The 21,483-nt window shown below is 34.5% G+C and overlaps 4 protein-coding genes across 7 annotated transcripts; 1 reads left to right on the top strand and 3 right to left on the bottom strand.

The window, feature by feature from the left end:
- Positions 1-323: 323 nt before the first annotated feature.
- On the bottom strand, positions 324-17,809 carry LOC114531104 (cleavage and polyadenylation specificity factor subunit 3-like). 3 transcript variants are annotated; one of them, XM_028552751.1, is made up of 28 exons: positions 17,741-17,809; positions 17,139-17,202; positions 16,943-17,040; positions 16,508-16,553; positions 16,351-16,403; positions 16,247-16,276; positions 15,974-16,058; positions 14,602-14,694; positions 14,277-14,366; positions 14,092-14,152; positions 13,931-14,020; positions 13,653-13,733; positions 13,521-13,567; positions 13,402-13,449; positions 13,237-13,299; positions 12,917-13,012; positions 12,716-12,785; positions 12,378-12,454; positions 12,121-12,192; positions 11,956-12,033; positions 11,667-11,778; positions 11,319-11,353; positions 11,004-11,162; positions 10,802-10,889; positions 10,636-10,678; positions 10,395-10,509; positions 9,961-10,062; positions 324-606 (listed from the first exon to the last, which is right to left on the bottom strand). In XM_028552751.1, exons 1-27 carry the CDS (start codon positions 17,785-17,787, stop codon positions 9,982-9,984), a joined length of 2,022 nt encoding a protein of 673 aa, XP_028408552.1. In that variant the 5' UTR covers positions 17,788-17,809; the 3' UTR covers positions 324-606; positions 9,961-9,981. The 3 variants fall into 3 exon arrangements, with proteins under 3 accessions (XP_028408552.1, XP_028408551.1, XP_028408553.1); XM_028552750.1 differs by lacking the exon at positions 324-606 and having other exon boundaries at positions 9,464-10,062; XM_028552752.1 differs by lacking the exons at positions 324-606; positions 16,508-16,553; positions 16,943-17,040; positions 17,139-17,202; positions 17,741-17,809 and having other exon boundaries at positions 9,467-10,062; positions 15,974-16,039; positions 16,351-16,391.
- LOC114531109 (microtubule-associated proteins 1A/1B light chain 3A-like) lies at positions 2,933-5,747 on the bottom strand. The gene is made up of 4 exons (XM_028552758.1): positions 5,550-5,747; positions 5,355-5,410; positions 4,097-4,203; positions 2,933-3,676 (listed from the first exon to the last, which is right to left on the bottom strand). The coding sequence occupies exons 1-4, from the start codon at positions 5,590-5,592 to the stop codon at positions 3,517-3,519; spliced, it is 366 nt and encodes a 121-aa protein (XP_028408559.1). The 5' UTR covers positions 5,593-5,747; the 3' UTR covers positions 2,933-3,516.
- Positions 5,837-9,421, top strand: LOC114531107 (TBC1 domain family member 7-like). 2 transcript variants are annotated; one of them, XM_028552756.1, is made up of 7 exons: positions 5,837-6,037; positions 6,509-6,589; positions 7,385-7,584; positions 7,817-7,957; positions 8,070-8,215; positions 8,604-8,733; positions 8,873-9,421. In XM_028552756.1, the coding sequence occupies exons 1-7, from the start codon at positions 5,911-5,913 to the stop codon at positions 9,032-9,034; spliced, it is 987 nt and encodes a 328-aa protein (XP_028408557.1). In that variant the 5' UTR covers positions 5,837-5,910; the 3' UTR covers positions 9,035-9,421. The 2 variants fall into 2 exon arrangements, with proteins under 2 accessions (XP_028408557.1, XP_028408558.1); XM_028552757.1 differs by having other exon boundaries at positions 7,385-7,572; positions 8,873-9,418.
- A 462-nt stretch (positions 17,810-18,271) lies between the features above and the next one.
- LOC114531126 lies at positions 18,272-21,330 on the bottom strand. The gene is made up of 10 exons (XM_028552775.1): positions 21,185-21,330; positions 20,507-20,623; positions 19,946-20,087; positions 19,758-19,815; positions 19,482-19,626; positions 19,200-19,351; positions 19,035-19,106; positions 18,918-18,961; positions 18,683-18,805; positions 18,272-18,425 (listed from the first exon to the last, which is right to left on the bottom strand). Exons 1-10 carry the CDS (start codon positions 21,268-21,270, stop codon positions 18,327-18,329), a joined length of 1,038 nt encoding a protein of 345 aa, XP_028408576.1. The 5' UTR covers positions 21,271-21,330; the 3' UTR covers positions 18,272-18,326.
- Positions 21,331-21,483: the final 153 nt, after the last annotated feature.

The following is a 21,483-nucleotide window of genomic DNA, read 5'->3' as shown; positions in this document are numbered from 1 at the left end:
ATTTCCAATCACAATGCGCGCATTACTGTTTTAAAGTGTTTTACAGTATCAAGAGCACCATTTTTCGTCTTCCACTGTTAAAATGCTCCGCTCAAGCGATAAGAATGTGCTCGTTCTGGGTACAACGCGGGATTTAATTAAGCAGCGAAGCTGAGAAGAGGAAGCTGAAGTGTCGAGACTCGAGATCACGAGATTAGCTGATTGATCATGATTTGATTGGTTTAATGTGATCTCTCACAAAATGAATTGTCACTACGAGAGGACAGCAATGATGGCGTCGGAAATTCGGAGAAAACCAATATTATATGTAATATACTACATAAAAATGACAGATAATAGGTCTAATATCTCTATGATACACCACAGTGGAAATTGTCCAATATTTCCATGATATGCCACTGTGAACAGTTGTCCAAAACTATGCTGTTGCTGAGCAACTATATCTCCAGAAGGAAAAAAACGGAGTAAATATCGCTAAATACGTTCATCGCCATCGATTCGACACAAGTGAAGAAGTACCGATAAACAAGTTTAAGGCCAAATATGAGCATTAGACGCGATGAGCCCGCAATATCGGCGCTGACCCAGTAGCTGATCTTCAAATGTCTAGACAATTGACGAGAAATATTAGCACAAACATCAACACTTACAAGTTATCATATATATATATCCATGCATGGAGTTATGAAACAAAAATATGAAAGTAAAGAAAGCACGAGTTAACTGGCTTTCACTTTTGCATTATTGATTAACCGCGCATCCGGCAAAAATTAAAAATAACACAAATGCCAGAAATAGTGTCATGTGACGGAGAATGTGGCTTGTCTTAAGGGTTTGAGGTTAGATATTTATCGATGCCCGATCCTTTTATTTTTTATCAACGATCTCGACAAAACAATGTACTGAGGAACACAGCACACCACAACACACACAAACATAATTGAAACAAGGTTGGCTGGGTTGCCGATGGCCATATTACACCAAGTGGTGGGCATATGAATGAGAGTAAAATAAAAGAGAGGGAAAATGTCTATAGCAACATGCAGTTTGTGATTTACAAAGTTTGTTTGCGACAGTATAAAATAAACCGCAAGGGAATGCAGTATGAAAAAAATCTGCTGGGATAAGCAATTCGGAAAAAGCATTCTTTTGTAGTCATGTGCCTGTCAGCTGTTTTGTAATATCACCTGTTCCATTTATGGAACAATATACTATAGATAATTGTTTTTGGTTAAGGTGTTTTTCACTTCTACAAGTGTTTGTTTGCAATCACGAGGTTCTTTCCGCCCAAGTGAAGGGCAATCAAACAACTTTAGGGCGGTTCATCTCCTAACATAGCAATTAGAGAAACATAAACTTTGCGGTAGACCACATTTTAGCTCAAAACGTGGCTCCATGACTATGTATATTCATCCAAAACATTGCATGCAATATTTTGTTTTGCTAAACTTTCCCACGTTAGCTGATACACCCAAAAATAAATAATTATAAAAATAATGTAAATTTTTCTTAATTGAAAAAAGGCAAAACAAGAAGATTAATATAAATCTTTCATGAAATCAAAAATGCAGCTTTTTTCGTGCCTGCCCTAACGGTCGGTCCATTTTGTCGCAACCAATTCACTTCTGACGTATGGGACGTGATCTGTATTGGTAAAGCAATAATGCATTAGCTTTAGTTGATTTGCTGCACTTATACTTTGCAATCAACCGGTTGCATCGATCAGAATTTAGTTAAATTTGAAAAATTTGGATCGTGTAAACAGACCTTTAATACCACAAATGCACTCCAAATGCCCCTTCCATTTTTTTCATATTTTTTCGTGGCCCAAAACCCTTAAAAATAAAGCCTTTTCCATCCCCCAACCAAACCATAAAACGGTAAATTATTTAAACTGGTATTAGCTACTAGCAACTACTCAACTGAACCCCGCAATCTCATGTCTTTTTTTATCACACTTTTGTGTTTATTTTAAGCTCTATAATCGCTTCGAGTTCTACTGATCGGATCCTATCTTTTTCTCATGAATAAAAAACAATCAAAGAAACACGCTTAAAATAAGATTTGATATTTTTGTGTATAAATATTTTGAATTTCAAAGTCAAATTTAAGGCAGTAAGGCCTAAGGGCCTGATTACATTGAGTGCTGAAGTTTTATCCCGGGCTGAAAGCCCAAAACTGTTGTCATGTAATCGTAAACAAACTTAAATCCGGACAGAAAAATTCATTATTTCATTTTTAGATGCAATCATAGTCCCTTAAAGGTCAAGTTATTGTGTCATTCGGGATTTTAAAGCGCTCGAAGAATCAAAATAGGTCTACTACCAGTACCAGCCTTCACAAACTCCGCCCCGGGGATGAACTTTCAGCCCGGTCTTAAAATAATTCTGACGTGTCCTAAACACACCAGGCTGAAACTTGGCTGAAACTCAGCCCGGCCTGAAAGGACACCATGCAATCAGCCCCTAAAATCTACATGCAAATTAATTTAAAATTGTTATAAAGAAAGCAAGAATGATTTGACAACTTGATCGCAAAAACTGCAATTGACGTATATGTTGTATTATAGAATAAAAAATTGTCAATTAACAATTAAAATTGTTATATAAGGAAATAAAAAATAATCAGTTTACGAGTTGATCGCATAAACAGCCAATGACGTAAATGTACGTCTATCGTTGAGTTTGTGTTCAATTCGTACGTATACAAGTTTATAAATAACTCTGTAAAAACAGATTGTTAAAATAACTAATTTGAAATTGGTTGTCTTAGATTCATCTCTTTTTTTATCAATTCTATTTGGTAAACCTAAAAACAACTAAAAATTATGTTTTTAGTTATTTTAACCAATAAAAAATCGGTCCAATCGGACTATTTAAATTGTTACTTTAAATTGGTACAGTGAAGCAACAAACGCCAATTTTTGCTTTTTTTTATAACAAATTTTACTACAAATCGACAATGTTTAGTTTATAATACAACATTTAAAGGGCCCCCTTTGCTGGTACTGATATATTTCATTTTTGAGACATCCGAGTGGTAAAAAGCGAATAAAAAAGATCAAGCTTCAGTATTCTATAATTTTAGCATCGCATTCGACGCGCGATCATCGATGTTTTACGTATAAAATATCCTTTTCAATGATGGAAAATTGTAAACCTCAGTGTGACCAAAGTGCGACTCTGTGATGTGACCTTCAGACCTTGCTCTAGCTTGAAAATGAAGACGATTCAGACAACATTTGCTAATGATTAGGCACTTATTTAATTTTTGTCCCCTCTTGTATTACGTTTTACCCCAAATTCCCAGAGTTACTGCAGAACTAAAAATATCTTGTATACAATTCAAATACTATACATTAATGAAGGTACTTTTATATTTTACATATATAACCAGTCATACATGCTGACACACATAGGTTAATGTTGAAACCAATAATTTCACAAGCATCAGGTCTCCACATGTTATGTAATGTCTGCTGAGTGATATATGAAATATATTTACAGTGGGCAACATTCAACCAAAGGACTCTTGCGACGCATACACCATGTAAAGGAAACCATCCTCATGTTTCTCTTCTCTGTAAAGTTCACCGATGGTCAGACTGTTGCTGACCATGTTTCGTTCATTCACCATCAGGTAGAAAGCTTGTGTGGGACTCAGCTGAAGTCTCTTCCTATATGAAATTATGCAAATTGAAAATAAATATTTCCACACAGAAGTCAAAGTACAACAACTCTATTACATATTTTAGGGAGGCTAAAGTTCCAAATAATTTCATTCTAACCAACCCCCCCCCCTCCCTAAAGGGCTTAAAGTAATATTATGTTTCTTGCCATGCCACTGATAACAACTGACGTGCCACGTCTAAAAAAACCCAAAATGCATTACACAACTCTTGAATAGGGTAATTCTACATTCATTGTAGGTTAGTTATCAGATCAGTTAGCAGTATTTCCTGCTAGACTAAGAATTTAGATGTTTTACCCAAAATCTAAACCATTGCTAAATGGTACTGTAAATTAATGATAAAATCAAAAACAAATTACTGCCCTTGTTAAAGCTATAATTGTTGGCCATTACTATTATCACTGACCTGATAATGCTTGCCAAATTGCTCATGGTTAAATCTGCAGGAACCAGGTACTTAATCTTATCCAAAATTGGCAGGCTTTTTTCAGATGCATATCTCTCCACAATGACCTTAAAAGATCAACAGATTTACTGTTAACATTGATTTTTTCAATGGTTTGCTTATCACCATTAGGAAGAAAACATTTGAAATGTATCAAAAAGCAGTTCACCATGACCCTGTTGGCCTGGATGTAATTCTAACCTTTACTTTTGATAGTATGTAAGTATATATAAACATATAAAAGTCCAAGGCCCAGGACATATCACTAACACCAAAAGAAGTTTTTCTAGGGACTGAAGGCCATGGGGATATATAAACAGCTGACACAAATTATAAATGTCTAGCTTAGTAGCCACATATCTAACAAGCTCTCTAGTGCACAAGCAACTTAGCATGTGGTGGTCACATGCCATGAAAACTTTTTAAACAATGAATCCTTTTGAATATGAAATATAAGGCACATGCCTTTTCAAAATTGTAATTGAAAACATTGCTGCTCATTAAAATTCATTTCTTTCATGAATTTCGGTGAATACATCTATTTTGCAATTATAGCCTGTATAGGTAATTACATTGTTTTAGGATTGTATAGAACATCTCTTTTAGCCTTTAACAAACTAGGAGACATTGTTGCAGAAGCTTTATTGTGATTGACAAATGATGTTCCTTGATGCTGTTCGATCCTTGAAGGAACAAATGTTTACTATGGCATATGCTATTTCCCAATTGTGTCTCTTATTTAAGAAAGCATTATTTTTGTCTGGTTTTCCTAATGTCTCTAGAACATTCCCTTCACTTCATTCAAGAATAAACAGTTTATCATGAGTGCAAATGTCTCTAAATGATAGATATATTTCTAGCAGGAAACAATGTTTCCACATCAATGGCTTTGGTTTAATATGTAACTATTGTGTAACATATTGACTGAGTGTGAAACCGAATGTGGAATGAGAACATCTTTTCCTTTGGTGATCTCTATTCAAGCATACTTACACAATAACAGAAAGTGAAAATTACTAAAATGGAATTAGTTTTTACTTTTGTACATTCATACAGTATTGTGAACATACAAACGAGAACATAGATTACAATACAACGTATAAAAACACTGTATATGAAAGCTTTAATTTATCAAATATGGCAACGGGCCCACTAGCAAAATATAAACAAAATGACGTATGTTTGCTCATACACTGTTAAAATATATATAAAGACTCACAGGAATTTTGTCAGGATACTGTTTTGTAATCCCCTCCGAATCGCGCTTTCTTGCCGCTAAAAAACAAAATATATTTTCGTATTAAATTTTAACAATTCACGCAATTTTGTCTGCGTTTATCATAGCGAGAGAGATCAAAACGTGATGTGATAAAAGAAAATGTATTTTATGATCTAAAATTTCAAATGTACTTACCGAACGTCTTTCTTTCTTTAAAACATTTATAACTTTGGCTCATTTTAACCCGACCGAGTATACGTTGATAGAATTATATGTTACCTTTTGAGATTATTTTAAACAACAACAAAAACGTAGATAATTTATTTCACTTCGCTCACTCCGAATTCCGAAACGACAGATTCCGACAGTCCGAATGTTTGACGAACATAAACTTGCGTTACCAGCGTTACGTTTTTTACGAATCGCGATCACGCGATGACTAGGCAGGATGACGTAACAGGGATATAAACAAGTCTCATCTGTGAACAAGTTCAGTGGTTCATCATGTGACAAAAACACATATAAAAAGTAAAAAAAAATACCGAAACGAAATGAAATGTACAGCGTTTTGGATAAAGACAGAGACGTGAGGAATTTTCGATCGTGGTATTATGAGAATTTGGGTTTAAGAGGTGTAGAACAACGCAAAGCATTGGATTTACTACTTAAAGATGATGATATTGGTAAAATAATAAAAATATACGGCCAGGAGACTTACTGTCACTGTGCTTAAATACTAGATATTACATCGTTAAAACCATACACACGGGAAAATCCCACATCCTGTATAAACTAATCTGCAAACAAGCTTCCAACATGCTGTTTTTTGCAGTTTGTGCCAAGCTTAATTGACAATCACAACTTATTAGTAGGAAATGGTAACAAGTTGTAACAAATTGTAAATTGTAACAAGTTCCAACAAGTCTTGTAGAAATATTATATAATATCCTTACAACCTTATCATAGCTGTATCAGACTTGTCAGAATGGTCTTGTAATAATTAAGTCTATGATAATGCCATCTGACTCGTTTACAGCTTGCCCGAAACTTTTTACAACAACTTGGTACAAACATTGCTTGACAGGTGCACAGGCACTGGCTTATCAGGCTGGGCAACACTTCTATTCAAAGTGCAACCCTGGATTTTGTTTTAGATCTTGACAAACTTAAGACATTCTGCCTTCAGTTTGGATTGCCAGCAATTAGAAGACCAATAGTTTGGAAACTTTTACTTGGTATGGAATATTGACACATCAAATGTTTGAATCAGACATTTAGATGACACTTAGAATCCTCTTTCTAACTAACAAGTCAAATAAAAATTAATAAATTAATCGCATTCACAATAATATGTCACAGCATTCATTCAACCACAAAATACAACTATAATCATGTCATAATTTCGAGTGGAATAATACACACTTCAAATTAAAGCCAAGAACAGTTGAAGAAAAAATGGGTCAACTATAGGTCCTCTGGCAGGAATCGAACCTACGCTTTTGCAATGCCGGTGCAATGCTCTTGCCACTCAATGGATTGCAAAAGCATAGGTTCAATTTCAGCCGGAGGACCCATAGTTGACCCATTTTCCCTTCAACTGTTCCTAGCTTTAATTTGAAGTGTGTATAATTCCACTTGAAATTAATCGCCTAGAATATACATGCATTCAGAATGCATCTTGCCACTCAATGGATTGCAAAAGCATAGGTTCAATTTCAGCCGGAAGACCTATAGCTGACCCATTTTTCCTTCAACTGTTCCTGGCTCGAATTTGAAGTGTGTATAATTCAACTTGAAATTAATTGCCTAGACTATACATGCATTGAGAGAAGTGCCAAAAATCACAATTGATTTTTATCATCATGTTGCCATTTTGATTAAGGAGAGTAATTTACTTAATTGGCATATTAAAAGGACTTAGAGAGAAATCATCCCAAATAATGCATAGCATGTATCAACTGTTTCAACAGCTTCTGAAAAGTGCAACATATTATCTGCATATACTGATATACATGTTTAAATTACATTAGGTATACTGCCAAGGCATCAACAGAGTCACAAGTTTATAAAGATCCAGCAGTCAGAGCAGGTGGAACATTTGTTAAGCACCTTAAAGATTATACGAAAACTTAGTGAAAAGAATGACAGCGTTCCATCACAGATCGTTCAAATGTACTTATTGAATGAAGGGGAAATGGGTTTCATGCAACCATCAGAGGTAAAAAATCAGGCATGTATGATTTGATTATTTTACTGAGCATCATTGGAATAGGAACTTTCATTAATTAAACTTGCATGAAATCTCAATAATTACTTACTTCTATAAAAGAACTGATGAATTAAATTCTAACTATATTTCTAGGGTCTTTCTATTCTCATATACTTAGTCAATTAAAATGAATATAAAAGAGTACTTTTTTTTCCAAAATGAATGCTTTCTACTGTAAAAATCTTAACTTAAGGAATTAGAAAGAAGACTAAAGGTGTTGACTTCCATAGCAAAGTTAATGTGCGAAATATTTGAAGATATTGAAGACTGCTTCTGGGCAACAACAAAATTCTTCAAACTACAGAAAACATTTGATGTGCAATTAAAAAGTTTGGTAAGACACAAAGCAAAAGGGATCCCATTTTGTTGGATCCACCCCTTGCAAAATTAAATGTACTTTATTAATGGCACTAATCATTTTAATAATACGGTGGTTTTTTCTGTAGGTAGAACTTTTTGAACAACGACTTACAGCAGAAGATCCTGACCTTTGTAGATATCTTTGCAGTATTGGAGCATGGAAACAACTCCCTTGTCAACGATGGTTCGAGAGCTTTTTTGCGGAAGATTTGAATGACCTATCTTTAGAAAGGTCAAATGATACTTTTGTGACATTGCAGCAAGCAGTAAATGATTTTTTTCATGAAATAATTATATGGTATAACTGCTTAAGACAAGACAAAAAACAGAGGCAGTTGTTTTACCACATTTGATGAAAATATTATTAAGACAGGGATTCGCTGTTTTCTTGACCCTGTTTTTTTTACCTAATTGGAAAGTTATTCACTAATTTAAACTACACAGAAAATTCCTTTTAATTAATTTTTCTTTTAATTGAAAAGAAACATGAAATAGCTGTAGAACTTGTTCAAAAATCCTTAGGTTTAGTACAATATCTTTCAGCTAAACTTTTTTCGGCCATTCTATTTTAGATAATACAATTTTTACCGCCTGACTATTGTAGTGCCTTTGTTTTATAGGATTTGGGATAGAGTTATAGCGGGATCCTGTACGATATTAGCTTATGTTGCAGTCGCCATATTAGTTGTCTTTCGACAAATTCTCATCTCCAAGAAATCGTCAGAACCTGTCCTTCGATTTCTCGCACAAGTATGTAAAATTCCATTGATAGTTTATAGTTGTAATGAACTTATGAGTTAACATACATTGCCATTGTTGAAAATATTGTGTTTACATCTGATCAGGCGAATCTTATATTCACTTTATCTTTTCATTCTTTGGTATATAGATACCACAAGAAAGTTGCGAAACCATTATCGCCAAAGCAATGGACCTTAATATCAAATATGCTGTAGCGCCTGTGTCTCCTGTGACGAAAACGACCGGCGTACACAATGGCAACGGCAAAGAATTTTCTAATGCACGTTCTAGCGCTCCTGCGCCAACCTAACTGATATAAATGTAGTGAAAGTGATGCGTAGCATGTATTTATAACATATTTAAATTATTGTCCTAATAGTTTATGATATTGAAAGCGCCTAGCCTCCTCCGCAGGCATCTCTTATGTATTTATGCCCAAGCCAAATATGCATTTTTCTAATGCATAAGAGATGCCCTCGGAGGAGGCTAGAAAGCGCCATTACTCATTAGACTTTTTTTGGCATGTGTAATATTTGGTTTACGTGAAAAGAGAATGTGATTTTTTTGTCGCGAACGAAAATATTGCACATCCAAAGAATCAGATTCATGAATAATGAAATTATAGATCTTATTTATGACTATTTAAAGATTAAAAATTGTATAGCCTACGGCTAAAGATGCAAAGATGATGTGAAAAAATAAATACAACAAAAAAAACGTTTAAAACGCGTTTCATTCAATCATATCCATATTAGGCCAGGCAATTTCGCGCTCAATTTTTAGCCAATCAGCGCTCAGAAAGATGATATCTTTTGTTAATCTTTATGAAATTAGTAGAAATTTTGTGATTATTTTTAGTTATAAGAACTATAGCCTGATATAAATTCAAAACTTAAATTAAGTATATTTCGATCGAGAGATGGACTTTTATTTTACAACTAGTCCCAGTCTTTTCCCGCCATTCGGGATTACCTGGCTTAGGATTGCATCCTTGTTCATGGCAAAAGCCCCAGCAATATTTCATCAGACATACCGACAGTAATATCATATCTTAGAAAATGCGTCATGTAAACAAGGCATTTGTTTACATTACTGAGTCTACTTAACAACTACTTGTTGCAACCTCGGTTGGAATGCTTATTTACATACCAACCTCAAGTTAGAAGCTTCCCCCTGCAAATTATACCCCCAGTAATCTGCTATAAAACAGCAATATACATGCTATTCGATACATACTATGAGAGTGATTGGAGAACATCATACACCACAAACTCTGGATAGTCTATTTACCATCGCTACCAAGTTGCCATGAACGAACTCATCTTCACATTTTATTTCCTAAACAATCAATACATACCCACGATATTAATCGCAATGCGTTAGCTGAATTACGTTAGACCGCCTCCATTAAGGGCTAAACAAAAGTCAATATAATGTGTGAATTAAAACCAGACTTCATATACGTATTTGGGGCAATAAACTGTGGATGATTCCCATCACTTCTTTATAAGTCTGCCATGGTAAATTTCAACAGAAAATTAATATTGTCGTATAAATACTGGATTTTTGAAGCTGTACATAAAAATTTGTAGTTGGATAATTCATTTTCTGGCAATCCTTCGTTAGTTTGACTTTTTTCATCACCTGCAGGCGTGCAGGTGGACCCTTACCTTAGTATTCGCGTTTATCAAAGCCGCACTGTTCTCTTCTAGTCGAATAGAGATTTGATCTGCTCGTGCAGCCACATTATCATGTCCATACGTTTCTTTCAACAGTTTCACCAATCTGCAAGCCAGGTATTTTAGGTTAGATACGAAATTCTCTTCATTTCATAAAGATTCTTGTAACTTCAAGGCACTAAAGAAAACCTCGCATAGCGTTCTCTATGATTGGGAATGCAACATCACTAACCTTTGCTTGAAAACACCAGTTTCGCCTCTCTTACAACTTGTTACTGGAAAGAAGTTTATATTTTATTACAGAACGTTCGAGATCATACTCATTTTAGGGTTGTAGATACTCAAGACCACTAGCGTTTCACACTTACTACCCGCGTAATCTCAAATTCGACCCTTACATTGCACAGCAGCAGGATTAGACTCTACTTGCAAAACCACAGTCAAAACAGCATCAGCATACATATCGTTCACTGCATTGGCCACCCACTGAAAAAACAAGGGATCTTTTATGACCGATTTGATTGACAGAGGGTGGTACGTTAAGTTCAAACTATTGACTCCATATTCTACGCCACCTCAAAGTTTTTATAGTGTATGTACCTCGATGGTAACAGAATCTTTTCCCTGTGTGAGAGTAACAGCGTTAAATACTTTTAGAGCTGATTTTCCTTGAATATTGAACTGTTCTATATCTCCAGTGAGTTGTTGCAAGCAATGGTGAAGTAATGAGAATGTTCCATGGTATGAAACAATCTGCCTCTAAATGCGTTACAAGAATAGAGAGGGTTAATGCATAGCTTTCTAGTTTCTATACGCCTCTTATTGTGCAAAATTGAGGCCTTTTAGAATCTATTTTCCACCTTTTGCAGTTGTGGCGTTGCAAAGAATTATGGACTTCGGCACTTTATATCTTACCTGACTAACAGTGCTCGTAGCTAGGTCTGTGTAGTCTAAAAACGAGAAATTAAAGTTGACAATTTAACCATTACTTTACCAGCTTTAACATTGATAGGTTTCTCTAACAGGATTCTTAAGGTCTGTTCACACGATCCAATTTTGTTGAATCTAATTCACTTCTGACGTATGAAATATAGTCGGTTATTGATAAAGCAGTACTGCATTGGCTTCAGTGGATTTGCTGCTCGTACACATATAAAGCCAACAGACTTTAAAACATCAATCAGAGGTGAATTGGATCCAACAAAATTGGATCGTGTGAACAGACCTTTAGCATGAAGAAATGTGCAAATAATATCAACTTACTTGGTAGATCACCAGGAGCAATCAAGTGATAATTATTGAAGCCACGTTTAATAAGCAATCCAGAAATTTTCTTTCCATGTGAAGGTGGCTCTGATGCCAATGAACCCATCACCTAGGGTATAAGATGGTCTCCAATAAGATCAGACCTCTGTTCACTCTGATCAATCCTAACCAAATTTAAGCTGCTTCAAGCAGGAGTTGAGACTGATACCAAAAATACAACTTCAACAATTTTCATGCAGTGAAAGATAAAGTGCATTTTGAAACAGATGCATTAGTATTTTAGTACCTTCGCCATCTTCTCTCCTCTAAAATACAGTTCTACACTCTGACAGTTTGCGGGATTATATACATCAATATGGGTTCCCTGTAACAAAAACAATATTTTTGTTAATCCACATTTTGTCAAACCATATTTCATATGGAATTGACTTAAAGCTACTCACACCCATACCTTATCTTCATACTCTCGAATTATGGCAGCTTTCAGACGACCCATCTCCGTGTGTTCGCCATGGACTAGTACCTGAGGAGAAGAATAACAGTGTATTTTCACACGCCTCGGGTCAATATCCTTATCAATAATGATACTTAACTCTAATCCCAACCTTTAATCCCTTTCCTTTATTTTAGGAAACCAACTGACCCCATGTTTCACTATTCATAGGTAAAAGGTGATCAGTGAGTGTAACAGTCCCAAAATACACTTACAATATGCGGTGGTTCAAGTATTCTAATAAACTCGCTTGTTTGTTCGTAATCCGTATGCGCCGAGAATGATATGTAATCTAGGAGCAAAGCAGTTTTACCACATTGACCAAAAAGGTCAGAGATGGATTTACAGGGGTGGGTGGTGGTCATGTGCCTTTGCTGGGGGGGTGGTACAAAATCCGTAAGAAATATTCATGTGCCATGTAAAAAAGAAAAAAAGATAAGAGCAATTGACATCACAACCTCGTACCCAGGGTCTGTCGTGCTTTCGTAGGGTTGATATTAATGAAAAAACTACCAAAATATTTGTGTATACACATCGTGAAAAATTCCCTTACCTACGGAACATTTTCTCGGAAGTTTCTGTCCAGACATAGTTGGAACCTCTTCTGGTTCGGTCATAAGAGTCTAAAAATAGAAAATTCATTTGTTTCATCATAGTATTAACGGTCATGATAATATCAGTCTTCTGAAATCTGAGAAAAGAACATATTTCATTATAGCAAAAGCTTTGTATGTGTAAATTCTTCTAGTCTCACTTTTGCCAAGGTCCCTTCGACACAGTAGCCAGCAATTATCACACCATTCCTACGATCTGCACACCACAGTTCAAACAGCTCGCGTGACAAACCACTCTAAAAAGGCGGGAAACAACATATGAAATTCCAATTACATTTTCCATTTGCCCAACGTAAATTATGCAAATCATTTATAGATCTGGAGAGAGGGGAGTTCCATGGAATAATACCCCCAAGGGAAGTTTTGATCAATCGCATGATTACATAATCCAATTTTCTGATTGGATAATCTGCAATATAAATATATTATTAAGTATAGCATGTATTCTATTTCAACAAACCTGCATCATACCAGGACTTGCCATGACTACCGAAGGACCTATATCGTCAAACTGCTCCATGCTCTGCAGATTTAACATCAATACACACAGCGATTTTTAGTTGTAAGTTAATTTCAAAATCCTCCTAGCGAAATGACGAAAAACTTATACACAAAGTACACTTGCCTTTAAATTTGAAATGTGTTTGAAGACAAACGGGTTGGATATTGAAATCTATAAAGCAAAAAGTGCCGCTGTATTGTAACCTAAAGAGAACAAAATTGGTACACAAAGCAGGGACATACCTGTTTTCGTATTCTTTCGTTCATTGCTTCAATATACGTTTGATAAACTATGCAATTAAATAACAGTTTGTCAATTCAGGACGGGCTAAACAGTTCCGAATGACGAGAATTATCGAGTATTAATGTATGTACCTGACATGCATTTTTTAGCCAACGATGAAGCATAGTAGATAGGAATGTCATGAAGTTCAGGATGATTTTGCCAATATTCATCTATAAGGAAAATTGTTGAATGCAAGTTAGGAGGCTGTTAAATATACAATTTAAAACGAATACTATTCACGTTATATATTTTGCCAACATCCCAGTGCCCTTCAGATGTCCCATACTAAAAGGAGAATTTGAACTAATGCAAATAAAACTACATATATTTCCTGTCCACTTCTATTTCTTTGACATTTCTCTTCTACCTAAGATTAACAATAGTTCTTGAGCTCTTCCCAGGGCGAACACAGGAATCAAACATCGTCCTCCACGATTGACGATATCATGAACGGTATCTAAAACACAAGTGATGACAAAATGTTGATTCGTTTCTGGATAAGATTGCTAATATAAAACATCAACTCACTCGTGAACCTTGTTTCTCGGTCACTTCTTGGTTCATGAACATGCGTGCCGTATGTAGATTCCTATAAATTGAACAAAGGTGGTCAGAATACCAGGAAGTGGAAGGAAGGGTCAGTGATCAAACTGATGATGTACACAAAGGGTTTGCTTGCGATATTTAGGTTTATAGATGGTAAAACAGCTTACAGTAATAAGAACATCGGGAGTAACATTTGGTATCTCTGCGGCCATTAAATGCCTGTCTTCCTCGCGTGAGAAATCTCCTGTATATAATATCTAAATAGAATATTTAGCTCAGCATAAAAATGGAATAAAAAATTAACATGACAAATTATGCTGCGTTTGTGTATGACCATAAATTTTGAATGGCAAAAAAATATACTTCATGAGCAGTGAATAATTAGGTGTAATTATGGACCCAAAAACCTTGGGGTTGGGGACGAATGACTTCAGGAAAAATGGCTATCATATATAAAGACTGTTTTTTAAGGGCAGTTTTTAGCAAGCTTACCTTAACCCCTGCAATCTCGATCATAAACATGGACGCCCCTAACACATGCCCTGCGTGATAACACCAAAATTTAATACCATTCACTTCTTTCTCCTAAAGTGTATAGGAAAGATATAACTACGATTTAGTTTCCCGCCATAACATTCTACGAAGTGTGTCACTTAGTTTCTTGCTATTTCATGCACTTTGTTAAGTGTATAGCTTACAGTAGTTCTCCGCAATTACAATTCATCAAATGTATAAAGTATTGTCCCCACCATTACATTTTTACTGAATTATACACTTAGTATAAATACTATGGGGGAAACTAAACTATATCTTTATAGTATAATGTAATGGCGGGAAACTAAAATATACACTTAGTATTGTAAATGTAGCTAATATATGACGGAAACTAAACTATACACTTGGTAATTGTAATGGCGGGAAAATGTAGTATATACTTAGTAAATGATTTAATAGCGTGAAACTAAGCTATATACTTAGTAAAATGTAATGATTTAGCTAATGGCGGGAAACTAAACCATATACTTAGAGTAAAATGTAATGGCGGGAAACTAAACTATATACTTAGTAAAATTTAATGGCAGGAAACTAAGATATATACACTTAGTATTGTAAATGTAGCTAATATATGACGGAAACTAAACTATACACTTGGTAATTGTAATGGCGGGTAAATGTAATATATACTCATTATATACACTTATATAGTATTTAATTAAATGTAATGGCGGGAAACTAAACTACATACACTTATATAGTAATTAATTAAATGCAATGGCGGGAAATGGAAGGAAGCTCAACTATGTAGTTACACTTCGTAATTAAATGTAATGGCGGGAAACTAAACTATATACTCCGCACTTATATAGTAATTAATTAAATGCAATGGCGGGAAATGGAAGGAAACTCAACTATGTAGTTACACTTCGTAATTAAATGTAATGGCGGGAAACTAAACTATACACTTAGTAAAATGTAATAGCAGGAATGTTATGGCGGAAAACTGAACTATACTCTTCCAGTTGAACCGGGCTGGCCCGTCTCATATGAACAGGCCCTTAGTAAATGTATGTCGGGGAACCCAAGTATACACTCCGTAGAAAATATAATGACGGGTAAGCTATCTATACACTTATCTATAGTAATATTTAGGACCTAATTGATAGCAGGAAACTAAAGTATACAATGAAAATTCAACGACTGAAACTTACTAAACTAGCACACCTAGTAAAATGTGACTTCAGGAAACTAATCTAAACATATGGCAAAAAGTTATCGCAGGACTGAACTAAACAGGAAACTAAACACTTTTCATTGCGTGAAATATTCAGTTATAAATTGCGCCTCGTACTTATATGGACGTTACCTCGTGAAAATGGACTGTCTCAATTTTATCCATGCTTTTTTCGAGGTCCTTCTCAGTGAATAACATCTGTTCCGCAGTCATATTACTAAATATAACAATCTTTCTTTTGGGCTAAAAGTGGGGTGGGGGCTAAAAGTGGCCCGGGGCTAAAAGTGGGGTGGGGGCTGAAAGTGGCCCGGGGCTAAAGGCTATGATATAAGACATGGGCATAGAAAGCACCTCATCACACCCACGGCCCTAGTTGGCAGGATTCTTAACTCAGTTTTGACTTACCTAACTTTAACAAAATCAGACAATAGCCATCTAAAAGACAAATATTTTTTTATTTTACTACAGAAAATCTGTGATGTTAAGAAGTTCAAAATACAGTACATTACCTATAAATAGCCTTGGTAGGATGCGTCATAAATACACGTCCCTTGAAGGTAGTCTGTAAAAATTAAAGATAATATGATAATTGCAATAAAATTTGCGGCAGTAAAACATCATTATTTTGATGAGTCAAAAATAATTACAAAGAATTATGGCCGTCACCTTTTCCAGGAACCATGGCAAACCACCACAATGATCCAAATGAAAACTAAAACAATTTTTAACATTTAATTTTGATTTGTTTCGAAAAGAACTACAATAACAAGCAGTGTGCATACAAAAAAGATAAAGAATTGGACAGATAAAGGCAAAATATACAGTGTCATAAACTTTATTGTAACACTAATAAAAAACAAAATTATCTATTTATTGAATAGCTGAACTGAAATATTTCAATATAAATAGTTTAATTTTCAATGGAAGTACATATTTATTGCATAAGATGCAGGTTCAATCATTCACAAGATGTATGAGAATATTTTTAAACTTTTGCTTATCCACAATTTAAGCTAAACGCCTTTCGAACAACCGGCCCCTGATCTCAGACCTAAAGGTTACACTATATATATGTGGTAATATACAACAATGTATTCTTACTGGCTAATGAGCAATAAATCAATTTCTTCTGCATTAATCTCATCAACAAATGGCAAACTATCAAGGCCATTGTATCCAGGATGAATTCCAAAATCCAACTGAAATATGTATGTACAATAGACATATATGATGAACTGGCAATAATCTTTACAACTGAAGATTAAGTTTAGACAGATACTGAGTAAAAAAATCTTACCAAAACTTTCTTGCCTTTAAACTCCAGTATATGACATGATCTTCCCACTTCCTGACCAGCTCCTCTGCAAATAAAAACATTTTGAGATCTTTCATATTCATGCTGCAATATCAGACAATCCAAGGTAGCCAGGCAAAGGTGTGTGGGAGTCAAGTTGAGACACAGTAATATTGCATTAAGTTAGTTGATCACTGTATTTGTTGTCACTGTTCTCGATAACAAATATCTGCAATTTCGTATCATTTGCTCACTACTGTCAGTACTGTGCAGTATAGTATGAGCCAAAATAATGAAAGATTTCAAGAGCTGACTTCGGGAGCTTAAAAATACCAACCACTTGCATATTAAGTACAATCGTGTTAAGGAACACTTTGATGATTTAACGATTTCTTCGGAATATAAATCTTAACCTATGCAATCCAATCATTCCAATGTGAAATAGCAAACACGTGTGTAGCTTCATGGAAAGTCACACACGATGACATATAAGTCACAAATCCACAAACAGATTTCATTGAGGTACATTGCATCTTAGTTCACACCGCACTCTAATAATACCCTATGGTTAAAAAATGTTTTTTCGAGCAAAGATCTACACTCACAATGGTGTTATTCTCAGTAAATCGCTTTCTTCGGCTGATTCCGCCATATTGTTTAGATTTGCTTACCAGTGCTTCCCCTTTCAAATTTGAAATTTCAATCAAGTAAAGTTCGAATTTCCATAATTGAACAAAAATTCCACAAACAAATAGACAACGAGACCGAGTTGTCTAATTGTTTTAATATATACCCTTCACCTAGATATATTACTTTCAAGAAAATAATCGATACACCGCAATTACAGCAAAAAATATTAATTCAATTTTATACGGTCGCATGAGCGAATTTTTCCCAAACGTTCACCATCACGAATAGGCAATGGTTGAGTAGCCAATTGTAATAGACAATAGTCGGGTGTATACTAATGTTTTTATAAAACACTCAGAGGTTCCCATAAAAGTACAAGTATATTGTAACTTTTAGGCAAATTAGTTAATTTTGTCCTAAAATCAAACTGTGCATAACTCCCATTCCACTTTTATAAAGAGTAACACATAGTACTGCTCACAAAATGAATGCAAATTTCAATTTTATTTTTCAATTATGCCAAATTATAGTCTGTCAAATTATTCCATAACCATGTTTCATTCAATGTAATATATCAATTTCCATATCATCATTATCATCATCTTCATTATTACTGTTTTGGCTAGTTTGTTGCAGCTTCGTCTTGGAAATCGAAATCACCTGAAAGATCAAACGAGTTTATGGCAATGTTGAGAATGAGAATTCACAAAAAAATTGAATACAAACACATTCAAAAAAAGATATGCAAAAGCAATTCCAATAAAATTGAGATTAGAAAGAGTAGAATGATTAAAAGAGTAAAAACCCAACTAAATATGTTTCCCAAATTTCTTACTCTAAGAAGAGTGATATTTACTAAAGTTCACCACAATTCACTGAAGTAAAAATTCAATTTACATGGCATATTGAAACAATACCTGTTCATTATGAAATAGACCACTACGTTTTTCTTTTAGTAACTGCTTGTACACACGCGATAACAATGCATTTTGTTCTTTATCTACTTTCCCCTTATTTCTGTGAAGATTTAGGTCCTTCCGCTAAATAAATAAAAAACAAGCAATTAATCAGCAAAAAATTTGATTTAATCAATATTTGGTCATTAATGCAATTTATATAAAAACATATATGGCTACGAATTGCAAAGTTTACCTTTGTTTTTCTGACTGGCCTTTGACTATTCTTTAAGCTTTTTACTAAACACAGTATAAACTAGTTTAGGTGATTAAACCTATTACAAGGTATATAAAATGAAAAAGAAATGCATACCTGTCTGAATACCATGTTGTTTTACATATTCTCGAATTCTTTCTAATTTCTCACAATTTAACAACTCCAAATCTAGAAAACAGACATGATCATAGTAGTTGACATTCAAGCCTCAGAAATGACAACATTACCAAGTTTAACAGCTTACAAGTTGTACAAAATTACCTATTTCAAATTCTGTATCTGTTGAAGAAACAACTGCCTTTGGATTGAGTATTCTTATGACATCAAGTTGTTCACGAAGTCCCATCGTTGATGAAACTATTTGTGTTAAATGCTCAATTGTCTCTCTTTGTTGTGAAGATGTCATTTCTTTCCTAAAAAATAAGAATAATATAAAGCTTTAGGCATTAATAATTAACAATGAAACATTGACAAGGATTGTGATCCCTTTCTTCTAATTTCCATTACCTTATAACACCAGTAAAACATCTGTATGAAACTTACCATGATAATTTATCCATAAACTCTCTTATTCCATTACAATTCCTTTTCGTCTTTGATTGTGATTTATGTGTACATTCTTTATCATATGATTTGTCTTCAACTGTTGTACTGTTAACCCATGAATTACATCTGTTCCAGTAGTCATCTGTAAAGAAAGTACTTTTTAGTTCTATTCACATTGTTCTTCGGAAGTGATTATAGACTGAATAGTTAGTCCCTACCCCAAACGAAAATATTGAAAAAAAACAAACCAATAATAGATTAATGTTGGTATACCTGTACAAACACTTCCAGATTGGGAGCTTTCACCTTCTGTCTGCTTGTTTCTACATTCCTGAAACATTTTAACATGTATATTTAATATTATTTCTCCACCTACTAAGACATGAAAAAAATGACTATTGAAATGACCTACTAGTTGGTACAGTTCTATGGGTTACTATGAAATATTTTGGTAAACTCACATTTAAAGAAAATTCTGTTATTGTGTCACCAAGATGTGCAAGATTTGCCCAAGGTAGTGGATCAGATGATTTCAGATCAGCATCAAGGTTGCTTAAACATTGTTCATAAAAAGAGAACTCCTCATCTGCTAAATCTTTTGATCTAGAAAGAAAAATTGTTGATTTGTCAAAAATAAACTATTACAGTCCATTATATGAAACGTCTTCTCTGGAAATGGCTTTGAAGAACATTTGTAGAACATAGTGATTTTCATATACTGGTATCATTGCTTTTGAATAACTAAGGTCAGTCTTTAAACGAGGTGCTTTTTCATATGCCAAACAAGCAATTCAAAACAAATGCAAAGTTATTCAAAACACTTTTTTAACTTGAAAAAATGAGAAGGAAGGTAAGAAAAAGGAATTAACTTCCTGCCTGGTGAAATTTGTTATATGTTAGGCCCAACTGTTTAAGACAATCTTAACAGGGCCACCACACTTGTTTAATTAGATAAACCATTTCTTACATTCTAACATCTATTATTTATTCTTAACTTAATTTCCAATAAGTCTTATACTTACATTTCCACTTCTGCAGCAATGTTTGGGTCATCAATACAACTGCTGGCTGGAGAATTATACACTGTATAGGAATCTGATTCCTCAGAGCAATACTCGCTAGGATCCAAAATAGGACACCTATGTTGCGGTGTAAGGTAGAAGTAAATTATTCAGCCATTGAGAACAAACAATGTACTTCCTGGAATGACACAAATTTCCTCTTAGCGTGTCTGCTGGTAGGAAATTAATGAACCAGTTTAACTATATTTTGATATAATTCTTGACCTTGAGATCTATTTTGATATATCATATCAAGATTGGGTTTAGTAGATTACTGCTGATAAAACACATCAAAACGTTTCTTCAATCAAGTGTGAAAACAGTTTATAGTGAAATAAATCTCACAATTGACTATGAACTAAACATGACTGAACTTATAACACGTAGACATTTATGAAAGAAACATTCATTTTTGTCCGAAAACTTTACAAAATCGACCTGATAGACATATTTGAAACAATAATCTATCGACGAAAGCCAAGATTATAGTGATATCTACAAAACTAAACCAAAGAATACGAACATTCAAACGAAAAGCGAATGGAATTAGCATTCGACTTGTTACACGTGAGGAAATTTGGTCAGGAAAATACGACACGTTTGTAAGAAATAACGCCATAAACAGAGATGAAAACCTACCGTTCAACAGCGCCCAGATCGTCTAACAACGCCAACATAACACTGTAGTATGATCTGCCTTCAAAAGCTATTGAATCTTCAACCATAAAATGAGAATTATTTCAACAAAAATACCTTTCTTTGAGAGTCGAGATTTATTTTTTCAACAATCGGGCCCACTCTCCACTCTACCCACGTGGCATTCTTTAAATGCGATTGCGAAACCAGGGTAGACCACTGGGGCAGACAAACAGAGTTGTATTGTAAGCAGTTTGCGCATGCTCAAGGCCAAATGCGGTATACTTAGCATTCTTTGGTCA

The sequence above is a fragment of the Dendronephthya gigantea genome, unplaced genomic scaffold, assembly GCF_004324835.1.
Source record: "Dendronephthya gigantea isolate DGI-Jeju-01 unplaced genomic scaffold, DenGig_1.0 000068F, whole genome shotgun sequence".
In the NCBI taxonomy this organism is placed as follows: Eukaryota; Metazoa; Cnidaria; class Anthozoa; order Malacalcyonacea; family Nephtheidae; genus Dendronephthya; species Dendronephthya gigantea.
This window is presented reverse-complemented; position numbering and strand designations above follow the sequence as displayed.